At 35.8% G+C, this 13,184-nt stretch overlaps 2 protein-coding genes across 2 annotated transcripts; one reads left to right on the top strand and one right to left on the bottom strand.

The window, feature by feature from the left end:
• Positions 1–1,436: 1,436 nt before the first annotated feature.
• On the top strand, positions 1,437–8,584 carry LOC110691834 (pentatricopeptide repeat-containing protein At1g63400-like). Its single transcript, XM_021868790.1, has 3 exons — positions 1,437–5,531; positions 5,680–5,991; positions 7,247–8,584. The coding sequence occupies exon 1, from the start codon at positions 2,402–2,404 to the stop codon at positions 5,402–5,404; it is 3,003 nt and encodes a 1,000-aa protein (XP_021724482.1). The 5' UTR covers positions 1,437–2,401; the 3' UTR covers positions 5,405–5,531; positions 5,680–5,991; positions 7,247–8,584.
• A 190-nt stretch (positions 8,585–8,774) lies between these two features.
• LOC110691709 (xyloglucan-specific galacturonosyltransferase 1-like) lies at positions 8,775–10,415 on the bottom strand. Its single transcript, XM_021868644.1, has one exon. It carries the CDS (start codon positions 10,413–10,415, stop codon positions 8,775–8,777), a length of 1,641 nt encoding a protein of 546 aa, XP_021724336.1.
• Positions 10,416–13,184: the final 2,769 nt, after the last annotated feature.

The raw sequence follows: 13,184 nt of genomic DNA, 5'->3' as shown, positions 1-13,184 counted from the left end.
ATTCATTTTCAAAATATTTAATTGTTGATAAATTTTTTTACTGGTATATGGTGTATAAAAGTTGAGATATTTTAATAAGTAAACAAAAATAAGAAGTTTGGGTTTAATTTGGTTTGAATCTTTATGTTGTAGGATGATTTGATCATATTGATCTAACTAAAAAATATAGGGCATTTAATTTTGAAATAATGGGATGATCCATAGTCCGTGAATTGGGAGTAATACCTTATGAAATAAGGTAAGAGAACAAACATATATATAATCTATCCTGAGCTTATTTGATCTTTTATTCTCTTGAATTAGTTGAATTCACTTACCATTTACCGCGTTTCCACAATCAAACAACATTTGCAAATAATTATTAAGAGATCTTAAAAACCAACACAAGTATGTAAACACCTTAGAACTAATAATATCGCAGATTTGATCAACAATCACCTTAATTAAAATACCTCAGCTAAAACAATATAATATGTGGATTAGCATTAATTCGGATTGAAATCCACTAATGCATAATCGTTTGGGTGAAAAGTATTCAATTGGTTCTTTAGATACTTGTGGAGGTAGTAATTATTGAAAGCAGTTAAAAAAAATTTAGGGCTTACCACTAATAAGAACATTAGTGAAAGCATAAGCCCCCACAGAGATTCACAGTTGCGACCAAGAAAAAAAAAAAAAAAAAAAAAAAGAGATGAAAGTGTAGGAAAGTAAAAGGGAGAAGAGTGAAGGTAATCCTTCAAAGAGATAGAAAAAAAATCCTTGAGGGAGACAAAAAATCATCCCAAGGGAGAAACCCTAGAGAAAACGATTATTGAATTTGATGTTTAAATCTTCTATCACATCAATTGTATTTTTGTAAGGTTTTTTTTTTTTTTTTTTTTTTTTTTTTTTTTTTTTTTTTTTTTTTTTTTTTTTTTGGAACCTTGCAAGGCTCTATTTAGCCACTCATGTCATGTACTCTATCTAAAATTAAGTTGATTAAATGTTGAAATTTTAAAAAACATTAATTTCTTAATTTGACATTTAACTACTAACTTCATATATTATTGTTTCTTTTTCTACTCCATATTAATTCTTTTTTCTTTTTGAACAAACTCAAAGTATTACTTTTACATGTGCTAAAATTTCAAATACAAATTAATTTTTGTAAACTTACATATAACTCACAAAAAGATGGGTAAAAAGATGAGTAATGAATAGTGTAAAAGTCAAAACGAGTCAACTAAAAAAGAATAGGAAAATTATATTTATTGATATGAATTACTGTATATTTCTACGTATTGCCTTGCTCAAAGTTCCATATTGGTTATGTGCCTGTAGACCTGGCAAACGAGTAGTTCAAGTCTGGTAAATTTCGGCTCAACAAATAATCGGGTCAAGCTCGATTCTGGTCAATCCAGGTTCGAGTCAAATTCGGGTCTACAGATAATTAGGTTAGGTCGGGTATCAAGTCAACACTTCAAGTTGAGTTTGGGTTGGGTCGTTTTGGGTTGGGTCAATTTTCAGGTGCAATTGTTGGGTCAAGTTCAGGTCTAACAGTTCAGGTCAGGTTAATTGCCAGCTCCATTTTAGTTTTTAACTAGACATCACGACAACATTTATGTCAATGCGGTAATTAAGCCCTACATCAATTAGGTCATTTTGGGTATCAATTATTTTTGATTTGGGTCATTTTGAGTTTAAGGTAATTATTGTTCGAGTCACTTCGGGTACGAGGTCTGTTCGGGTCAATCAATTCGGGTTAAAACAGGGTCGGGTCACTTCGGATATCGAGTCAACTTCAGGTCGGATCACTCGGGTATCGGGTCAATTTTGGTTCGGGTACAATAAGGTCGAGTCAACTTCGGGTATCGGATCAAGTTCAGGTCAACTCCACTTCGGGTATCTGGTATCGGGTCAACTCCACTTCGGGTATTGGGTATCAAGTATGTGTCGGATTGGGTAAGTTTTGGGATCGAGTCACGAGTCGGGTTAGGATTACCAGATCTATGTGCTGGTGTAACCGAAACACATGCAGTAAAAAGAATACTCCATAAGTTTGTATGTATAATTTCATTTAAGTAAAAATCAAGTGAATCAAACAAGTATTATAGTCGCGAAAAAAAAAAAACCACATCGAAAAAAGAAAGAAATTGTTACCGGCGGGCGAACCCTGGACCTCCGCTCCAACTCTCCAAGGCCTCCAACACAACCCTAACCTGTCCTTCTCTCTCTTCTTCTCTCTCTTTCATCCTCCATAGTCGTGGTCTTCCAATGACCACGTCGCCAGAGGAGTCCGAACCCTTCTTTTTCTTCCCCAAAGTTACCCTCTTCTTCATTTACTGATCATATAAACTTGCACAAAACTTGGGAAAATCTTCTTTCATGGCTGACATTTTGTGGGTTTATCCATCTTCAACCGATGACTAAAATGGTAAAGCTTTTCCAAACCCCATCTCCATTTCATCTTCTTAAGATTTATTCTGTATTGGGTTCTTTTCATTTCCGTAGATTTTCATCAAAATCTGGTGTTTCTTCTATCAAATCCGCTCTTTCTTCGCTGCAAATTTCTAATGATACTTTAGTTTCTAGAGTTTGTGAAATTTTGTCTGATAATCAATGGTTACGTAGCTCCGAATTGATTCGATTGAGCCCCAAATTAACGCCCCGTCTTGTGGAAAGAATTATTCATACCCATTTGGATACTGGATCACTTTTACAGTTCTTTTATTGGGTTTCTAAGAGACCCTCTTATGAACATGATTTTAGTTGCTATTTTTCTATGTTAGATAGGCTTATTGTGGATCATCGTCGCCACGACGATGCCCAACATTTGATAGTTTTGAGTATTAGAGCTTGTAAGAATGTGGAGGAGCTGAAATGTGTTATGGATTTTTTGGTTGATATCAGGAAGAGGGGTTTTAAGATTAGTATGTATAGTTATAATACCTTATTGATTGCATTGGGTAAGTTTGACATGGTCGGAGCTGCCTATAATGTGTATATGGAGATGTTATCGGATGGAATTAGCCCTAGTCTTTTCACATTGAATACTTTGATCAATATGTTCTGTAAGAAGGGAAAGGTCGAGGAAGGCGAGCTTTTTTTAAGTAGGATTTATCAGTATGGTATGTGTCCGGATGTTTTTACGTATACCTCGTTGATTCTTGGGCATTGTAGAAACAATAATGTAGGTAAGGCCTTTGGGGTGTTTAATTGGATGTTGAAGAAGGGTTGTCAACCTGACTCGGTGACGTATAACACTCTCATCAATGGGCTCTGTGATGAGGGTAAGTTGGATGAGGGTTTGAAGTTGATTAAGGAAATGGTTGAGAAAGGAATTGAACCTACGGTTCATACTTTCACTGTTCCAATTGTCAAGCTGTGTGAGTGTGGGCAGGCAGAGAAAGCTTCCAGACTTTTGGGCGCAATGACGAAAAGAGGCTGTCAACCTAATGTTCATACATATACAGCTCTTATTAGTGGGTTTTCTCATGTAGGGAGTCTGGAGGTTGCTCTTGGGTTATACAACAAAATGATGAAAGTTGGTGTGGCTCCAGATACTACTATCTGTAATGCATTGATTCATGAATTGTGTGTGGGAGGAAGGGTTGAACAAGGTTTGAAGATTTTTGATTGGATGAAAGCGCATGGCTTTCATCCTAATGTTCATTCATACACAGCTCTTATTTTTGGGCTGTCACGTGCAAGGAATCTGGAGGTGGCTGTTGTATTATGCAACAAAATGATGAAAGATGCTGTGGCTCCAAGTATTACTGCCTGTAACGCATTGATCCATGAATTTTGTGATGGTGGAAGGATTGAACAAGCATTGAGAATTTTTGACTGGATGGAAGCCCATGGCTCTCTGCGGAATTCTCGTACCTACAATGAAATAATACGGGGGTTGTGTTTGAGAGGTGCTTTGCAAGAAGCTATGGTGCTTTTTGGTGATATGACTAGGGCTGGTCCTTCTCCTACTGTGGCAACATACAACATACTGATTTATGGTTACATATTGCAAAACAAGCTGGACCATGCTGTGAGATTATTTGATTTGATGAGGGAGAGTGGATGTGACCCTGATGAATACACTTACACTGAAATGATGCTTGGGTTCTGCAAAGGTGGGAAGTTGGAGCTAGCCTCTTCTCTCTTCCATGAAATGATTGGACGAGGTTTGTGCCCAAATGAATATACCTTTACCATTCTCATCGATGGTCATTGCAAGGCAGGACACATAGATGGAGCACAAGAGTTACTTGGTAAGATGGAGGAGTTTGGTTGCTCTCCTACTACTGAGACCTTCAATACCATTATAAGTGGATTAGCAAAAGAAAATAGATTTGCAGAGGCAGAGAATTTATGCAGTAGGTTGTCTGACTATGGATTGTTGCCTAATGTTGTCACCTACACATCATTGATTGATGGTCTTTGTCAACATGGTGGGACAAATCTTGCTTTCAAGGTGCTTCATGAGATGGAAAAGAATAACTGCTATCCGAACTTGCATACTTATAGTGTACTCATTCATGGGTTGTGCCAAGAAGGAAAAGTTAATTGTGCAGAAGGTTTGTTCAATGAAATGCAAACTAAAGGGATATCCCCTGATGTGGTGGCATTTACTTCTCTTATTGATGGTTTTGTTATGATTGGTAGGCTAGATCATGCCTTTTTTCTACTCCGTAAGATGTTGGAGTTGTTCATCCAACCTAATTACCGTACTTTCAGAGTGTTGCTGAAAGGTTTGCAGAAAGAATCTCATTTGATGGTGAACAAGGTTGCAGTTCAGAATGATGTTTCCTATAGTTTCCCTTCTGATGCTAATGACATTGGATCTGAATTGATCAGCCAACTATTTGTCAAACTCTCAGAAATTGATGGTGAACCCACAGTTAGCACATATAGTACCCTAATCGCTGGTTTATTCAGAGAAGGCAAATACATCGAAGCAGAACTTTTGATAAAGAATATGCAAGAGAAAGAATTGCCTCTGAATAATGACATCTATAATGTGCTAATACTAATTCATTGTAAAAGATCAAGAGTGGAGCCTGCTCTGGATATCATAAAAACATTGTCCAGTAGTGAGTTTGAGTCTCCATTATCTACTTATGGCATGATTATATGTTCGTTGTGCAAGTTGAATAAGGTGGATGAAGCTGTATCGCTGTTTCAGAACATTCTTGAGAAAAATTGGAATTCTGATGAGGTTGTTTGGAGTGTGCTGGTTGATGGATTACTAAAAGAAGGACTAGTGGTTCCATGTGTGAAGCTCCTTCAAATAATTCAGTCCAGTAAACACACTGTCAGTCTGTACACTTGCAAGTTTGTGGCTGAAGAAATGTCAAAAGTGGATAGATCTTTTAAAACTAATCTGCTTGTTGACAGAGTGATAGGCAGTAGGGATAGTTTGCCTGGTTAAGCTTTTGCATGTTCATTGAGCATGGACGTGTGCTTAATGAAATAACTTGGTCTTTTGCAAGTTATTGAGACGGGGATGGCTGTATTTCGTCTAGTTCTCACCTTTCCAGCTCTCCTTTCCAGACAAGGTGAGTATAGAAACTTCTAGATTTGCTCGGTTTTGTGTATATTTTTGTGACAGTTATTTTATTACTGCCCATTTGAACTGTCTTCAGTAAACCGTTTGCTGATAATTTTTTTGAATCTGATGCTATAACTATTTAATCAAAATGGCAGGACTCAACTTTTTTCCTGTCAGAGGTTGGTCACTCATGGCCCTTGGCATTATGCAGCCAAAGGTCCATAATGAACTTTGGTTAAGTCTTTCTCCATATATGGTTGGCTCAAGGAGGACATAATTATTCTTTGCAATTTACTTGTGAAAGCATGTTCCACATTTTTGTTGATGGGCGTGGAAACTGAAGTAAATTCAATAGCTGTCTTTGAGGGCATCTCTTGTGACCTTGGAATTCAGAGAAGCAGCATATAAAAGGCTAACAGGTGCTTCTGTTCAGTTGGCTAAATCATCGGGACTGTGGCTCTGTGAAGGTTAGTCCTCTATACAAAATATCAGATACATGAAAACCTTCAAGACTTGCTTAAACATATAATTTATCAGGCAGTAAAGGAGATATATATAGATAAAATCTTCAAGTCTTGCACAGTCTTGAAGTGAATTTTGTTCTTTTGATTTTATTGTGATGGTGTTAATACTTAGTATGCCATTTAGCTGGAAGGGTGAATGGGTGATGCTGAACTTCTGACTTATGGATTCTCATAGTAGACATTGATGCCAAGGCATCGGTAGTTGCAAAGCACGTGTAGGATTCCTGAGAGAAAGAAACAGTAGGAAGAACAGAAAACTTGCACTCTAATACATTGATATAACAAAAAACTACCATATATGATTCCTTCTTTATCACAACGTAGTCATACTTAAATGGGTGTAAGTGAATGGTTCACTTGAACTCCTGCACAAATTGCTCATTACCTGCTTATATCATCTTTCTTGAATAAATTAGTCAGTTACATTTAGGGTTTTTAACATGACACTTCAAACATGTGTATATTATGGTGCTGGTCTAGTTGGCTCCTGCTGTTTTGTTTGATGATATTTGTATTTAACGTGCTAGTTTGGACTGTTTTTCACAAGATTTTAATGTGCTAATAGACAATACTCGCTATTGGTGGATGACCAATATGTCTGCAATTGCCATGGAAAGGATGTTGCAGTCTACTAGTTTAGGGAGGTCTATATGGGCCTACTGGTGTTGTTGCTGATAGCTAGCTAGTTCTGTTATGGTAAGGGTAATGAGCGAGCTTGAGGAGAAGAGAGAGAAGGGGTTACTGACATTGCAGTTGTGAAACTGATTGTTGAAGTTAAGTTTCACCATTTATTTGGAGGACAGGGTGATGATTTCTGAAGTTTAAACCTGACAAATTCATTTCAGTGTTCCCAAAAAAAAAGTATAATAATTTCAGTGGCTTTTTTTGATTATCGGATGTGATTTGATATCCAGAATTCTGATCTCCTATCCTTGGTCTTTTTCTTGCTTTTATTTGCAACACCTTCATTAATTATGATCCTGTCAACCATGACCTGTGGCTCTGTGGGCTAAGTTTATTATTGGACATTTGATTTAGATGCTTTCCTCAGTTTGTTTTAAATTTTGCTTTTCATCAGAACGTCCTGATGATATTTAATAGTTAAAAATAGCTAAGAGAATTTGTCCTTGCCTTTTTCTGTATGCATGATTAAGTAATTTATGCAAGAATAATGATTTTTGGTGCTACCTTATTGCAGGCTCAAGCGATGTTGCGGGATGTAACAATTGCATTTTCCAAAACTTGAAGCAAGTGTACAGACGTATTTTGTGATGTGACACTGAGTTGTCCCTTTATAATGTATACGTAACCAGATAAGTATAATACACTACATTTTGTTATAGGTGACCCAATATTCATTGATCTAGTTTCATTCATAATTTTTTTACAGAAAGCAATAAAAATAGAGTATCCAATTTTGCTGACAGAACTTTGTGTATACTTGTATGCACTGTCAGAAAAACTACTTAGTCGGTTTTCTCAAGTCCATGTTGGGTTGCAAGAACATTGCCCAAACGAGTTATGGATTGGATTAATTTTGACAAAGAACATGACTATAACTGTGTTTGAAAACATTGTTGGATTGCTTCTGTTCTAAATAATCACAGCTAGTTTCATGCAAGGTCATAAATCGAGGATATGTAACTGTGTAATTTCTCATGGAACATTCTTCTGTAAATGACCATGGTAATGGATCTCCAGTACTAAATATAGTGTTTCTCTGCATATAATTTCAATACGTTACCAGTAATTACCACCAAAGGGTATGGTATGAGTCATAATGAGTGGCTGTGAAAAACAATAAAGAAATATGGTATTGGAAATTCATTCTCATGGATGTTTACGTGGGCTTTTGTACAAAAGTTACATAACTTTGTATTATAGTGTTTGATTCAATCTTGATTTGTTATAATGCATCCTCTTAATAAAAATACATCTACTCTGAATTGTTTTTCCTGTCTAGACTTTGATTCAGTTTTGTACAAAACTATGAAAGGTGCATTGTGACAAAAAATTCAGCAGACTGCAGTCTTTCTTCTAACATTACAGGCCTAAAGGATCCAGTAGATTTTACACTATGCAGTCGGATACATTATGCTATATTGATCTAATCTATATTCTGGTGTTTTAATTAAAGTTTAAGTTTTCTCCCCTGAAGTAGTAACTTAATAGTGAAGGCAACATTTGCTTAGGTCCCAAGCTCCCAACATAGATTGCTGCAGTTTTACCCTGTTTTTGTTATGGATGCAAGAAATACATCATGCTCAAGGCAAATAGCGCGAATTACTGATTGAATCATGCAAGACAAAAATGACGTGAATACTGCAATGGGCGCTGGAAGATTTAGATTGGCCAGAGTTTTCAACATTGTACTATTATTATGGTTCACCAAAAGTTATTGCATAATGTTGCAAATACCTGTTGTACTAGTCTGAATACTTTTACTACTTTGTTGTAACAGAGGAATAAAATAGTTATGTTAATTAAAATCATACCTAACTCAAAGAAAAATGTTAGTCAATGTTTTAACAATCAATCTATCATCTATATTGATAAATAGTTGTCAATTCCTAATCATTACATATAACTATATTAGTACAATCAATTATCAAATAAACTTCCCACAAATTTTTTTATTTTTTTGAAACAAAACTTCCCACAAATATAGTACAAGAGCCTAAAAAATGTAGTCAATACCATAAAATTGTAGCACCCAAAATTTTCCCTCAGGTCAATCTACTAATTGTCATTTGAAGTGCATTATTGACAGCTATAGTGAATGCATCTTCAAATTTCTCCAACTTAGCATTAGCATTTGCATAAACTAATCTAGGCATCAATTCATTGATAATATTTTTCCTCATCTCTTGCCTTTGTTTAAGAGGTATGTTCACAAGCTTCTCCACCACATTCACCTTCGACGCTTTCACTTCTTCTTGGTCTATAAACACCGAATACTTGTTGTGATCTTCAGGTAAATGCCATGGATATTGGTAATGCGCGGTAAAAGGATCAAAGACAACCGGAATGCAGCCAGCAATAAGCGAATCAAATACCGACTTTCTTGTAGGACTATCCCCATCAGGCTGAAGGCAAAACTCTGACTCCATGAAGAGTTTTACAACAGGTGCAGATTCAACACATAACTTTTCTCCACAATTGAGAAATTTGCACACTCCAAGGGCAGATGTGCATTGTTCGATGAGACTCGACCTTATGCTCGTTGGATCCTTGCGAGGAGCCCCTGCAAAGCTAACTAAGTATTTTCGCGGTACCTGCCTAATCTTCTCTTGCCATGCTACTATCTCTTTGTCCGATCTCGGGTGGAGGTAAGTCGGGTAAGGGACACCCACATCATTCATATGCCATGGATGTCGTTCAATTATTAGCTTGATTGGGTTTTGGAGCTCGTCGAGCTCCAACAAGGGTGTCCCCCAATGTAGGTACTCTGATCTTCGAAGATCCCAAGAGTTTTTCCCTAAGACAAACACATGATCCAACCCAAAATGTCTCTTCCACATCTTCTGTTGCTTAAGCCATTCAACAATATCCTTAGAGAGTGCATAAAATCGCGCTTGTGCACCTTGACTCTCGTTACTTGGGACTTTCACCGGACTAAAATGAGACCATAACATATCTAATGCACCATAAAATGGCACATAAAAAAGTTTGGCCTCTTCTGCTTTGTCAACTCTACAAGGATGTTTAAGTATACGTTTATGAAATATTGGCTCTAACGAAAATTGGTGAGTATTATACCAGCTGTTCCCTAACTCGAGTATAGGTTCGCCCATTGCATCATTCGCGAAGTATTTACAAAAATCCAACCACGGCATTATCTCATTACACTTGGCTACCAAATCCTTGTTAAATTTCGGAGGCAGATCATACACATATATCCCTCGTCCCTCACAATTATCTGAGGGCGGTCTTGACTTGACAATGTAGGATCGTAGGATTGCTAACTGAGCTTCCACAACCTTCCTAGAATTTGCTCTTTCCATTGCCTTATCCTTGTCAACAAGATCAAGATACGTAAATTGAGAGAATTCGGCCTTGCTAACATTTGTACCTCTTTCAATATATGAAATCGTTGAGGTGTTGTTATAAACAGGGATATCGTAGTTGATAGACTGAGCCCCAGCGGAGAGGCAATAATGACTGCTAAGTTTCCTAGACGTTACACAAACATGTGCAATCGAGCTAGAGATAATGATAGTGGAAGAAGACCACATAAACATGAGAAAAAGGCTTACAAGAAAAACAACAAAAAATTTCTTGACAAATTTGAACAAACATGAGTCAAGTTGGAAACCTCGATCATCAGCCTCATATAATGGTTTTTTCTTAACATTTAAGACTGTCATCAGGGCCGTTTCTGATATTTTAGAAGATATATTATCTACAAATTTTGCGTTAGATGTGCATATGAAAATGGAAAGAAAAGGAAAAGAAATGAACGATTTCTTTCTCCTTTTAGTTGGTTACTTGGTTACATTATTGATTTCTTACTACTTTTTCGGAAAGTTGTGTTTTAAATTTTATTATGAGTCACATATTATAGGATCTAGTTTTTCCCTTTCAATTTATACAATTGATCATCTTCATTTTTAGTAATATATTGAATCTGTATGGAACTACTCAACACCAACGCACAAGCCTATTTTGGTTTACTGAACATATGGCTTATTTTTACTCATTTTTTATTTACATTGTGAGCAAATATTTGTTCAGCTCATTTCAATTAACTCAAATTAGCAAATTTTATTTGCCCATTTTCTTGAAATAAACAATTTCTTAATCCATTTGTAATTTGTACTGTATGAGTAATTAAAGAAATTTTGCAAAATAACACCACTAAAAAATTGAAAAATGGATTATAACACAAAAAAAAAAAAAAAAAAAAAAACACCCACAAAAAATCTCAAAAATTGGATTTCACCACCATTTAACAAATTCTTAGATGGAATTCGTTAGAGGGCCCAAATTGAGCTCAAATATGACAAAAAAAGTAACATAAATGCCTCCTTTTGTGTATTAAGAGGTGTCTTGATTTGCGTGTCGTTATTGTTTTAGCAGTTGAAATCAGGGGCGGAATCGGGGGGGCTGGGGTAGGCCTTGGCCTCCCCCTTGGTTTTTGTTATCTAATAAATGTTGCATTAACTTATTTTAGTTGTAATATAGATGAGTTGGTCTTGGGTGAAAATATAGAGATCTTTTTCTAGCTTCAAGTTCGAACCTTCTCCCTAACATTTTTTTTTTTTTAATTTTTGGTCTCATATTATTTTTATATTTCAATATACTCCATCTTATTAAAAAAATCTGCTTCCGCTACTGGTTGAAATTATTCAGGTTAGGTATCAGGGTTTGTTTTATAGTTCCAAATTAAGTTCAGAATTAGCAAAAAAAATAAAAAATAAATAAATAAAAAACCACACACACACAATGTCTCATTTGGCATGTTAAGATATAACGAGCGCAATTAACACGTAAAACAAGACAATCACATTATTTTATTGCTGATTTTAAGCTCAATTTGATTCCTTAAGAACTAAAATGACCTTAAACCTTACTCAAATAATCTCTACGGCTAAAAAAAATACAACACTCAAATTGAGACATTTCTTCAGACGCAAACAAGACATTTACGTTATATTTTTGCCAGATCTGAACTTAATTTGGACAAAAAAAAAAGGCTAAAATGACCCCAAAACCTTAATAAAAATATTTTCCAACACGTAAATCGAAATATTTTCCAACACGTAAGTCGATAAGAAAACATTAATAAGTGAAGAGTGGGCCCCATTAATTGTGATTGAACCAATATAACGGAATTCGTTAATGATAGGATAACGACAAGGTCATTGTATTGTTATCAATTATACCAAAGGGTTAAAATGTGTAACTTTAAAAAAGAAGGGGCACAACATAGAAAACGCCATAAAAGAGGTTTATAATGTAGAATTTCCCAATAAAAAATAATAAATCTTAATGTATTTTTCTATATAAAACCTCTATATTCTCTCAATCTCTTATAAACCTAAAGGCAAAAGCTTGGTTCTTCGATCCAAAAAATTAACTGAGAGTCGTGATTGTTCATTTGCTATTCAATCGATATATCGGTAATATTTTTTATCCATAGGATTGATATATTGTTTTTGCTCTCGGATAAATATAAAAACAATACTGATATATTAAAAGGCGTTTATAAAAATGTCAATGTGTCACGTATATCCTTTTAAATTGTGTCACGTCACTTCACTTCACAAACACTTCATGACGCCACACCACCTACCCAACATCTCTTCATGCCACATCATCACTGAATTTACCTTAATCGTTACGCCATGTCACCTAGCCAATCCACATTACTTCATATAAAAATATAAGGTTAAGGGGATTCGAAATCCCAACCACTTATAATAAAGTTAGCTATTTAACCATCTTAGCCCATTATCAAGCATGTTATAAATATGAAAAAGAAATGTACATAAGTGTAAACCACATGATTTAATTATTAAAAAAAAAAACACATTCAATAATGTCGATTTCAGATTTCAAAATCCTTTAAAAAAAAATATCTCGTTACTCTCTGTATGTATGTAGGGATGTTAATGGGGTGGGGCGGGGTGGATGTTGGCCTTCCCATCCCCCTTTGCCACCTAAAATTTTCATACCTATCCCCATTCCTATCCCCATTCCCATCCCCATCCCCATCCCCGCGGCAGGTCTTGAATTTATCCTCATCCCTGCCCTGCGGGTACAACTCTAAAACCATCCCGCCCCACCCCCCACTTGGATATCCACCCCCACTTAATCCCCACCTAAGACGTGCCTAATCTCCGCCTCCCAAATACACAATCCTTCATAATTAATAAAGATTGCAAAAAGAAAAAATTATTGTAATATTACACATTTTTTTGTTATAATATAAGTGTATTACAAAGTATTAAAAATTGGATTTGTTAAACATCGCCCACAAATTTCTACATAAAGCCCACAATTATTTTTACTTTGACACTTTTGCCCCTTTTAAATTTTTACCGAAAACGTAGTTCTCTCTCAAAAAATGTGGAGCCGGACTGGATTGCCGAGGGACGTCGAAGAGCCGAGGGACACCAAAGAGTTGTCATCGT

This window comes from Chenopodium quinoa, unplaced genomic scaffold (genome assembly GCF_001683475.1).
Source record: "Chenopodium quinoa cultivar QQ74 unplaced genomic scaffold, ASM168347v1, whole genome shotgun sequence".
In the NCBI taxonomy this organism is placed as follows: Eukaryota; Viridiplantae; Streptophyta; class Magnoliopsida; order Caryophyllales; family Amaranthaceae; genus Chenopodium; species Chenopodium quinoa.
This window is presented reverse-complemented; position numbering and strand designations above follow the sequence as displayed.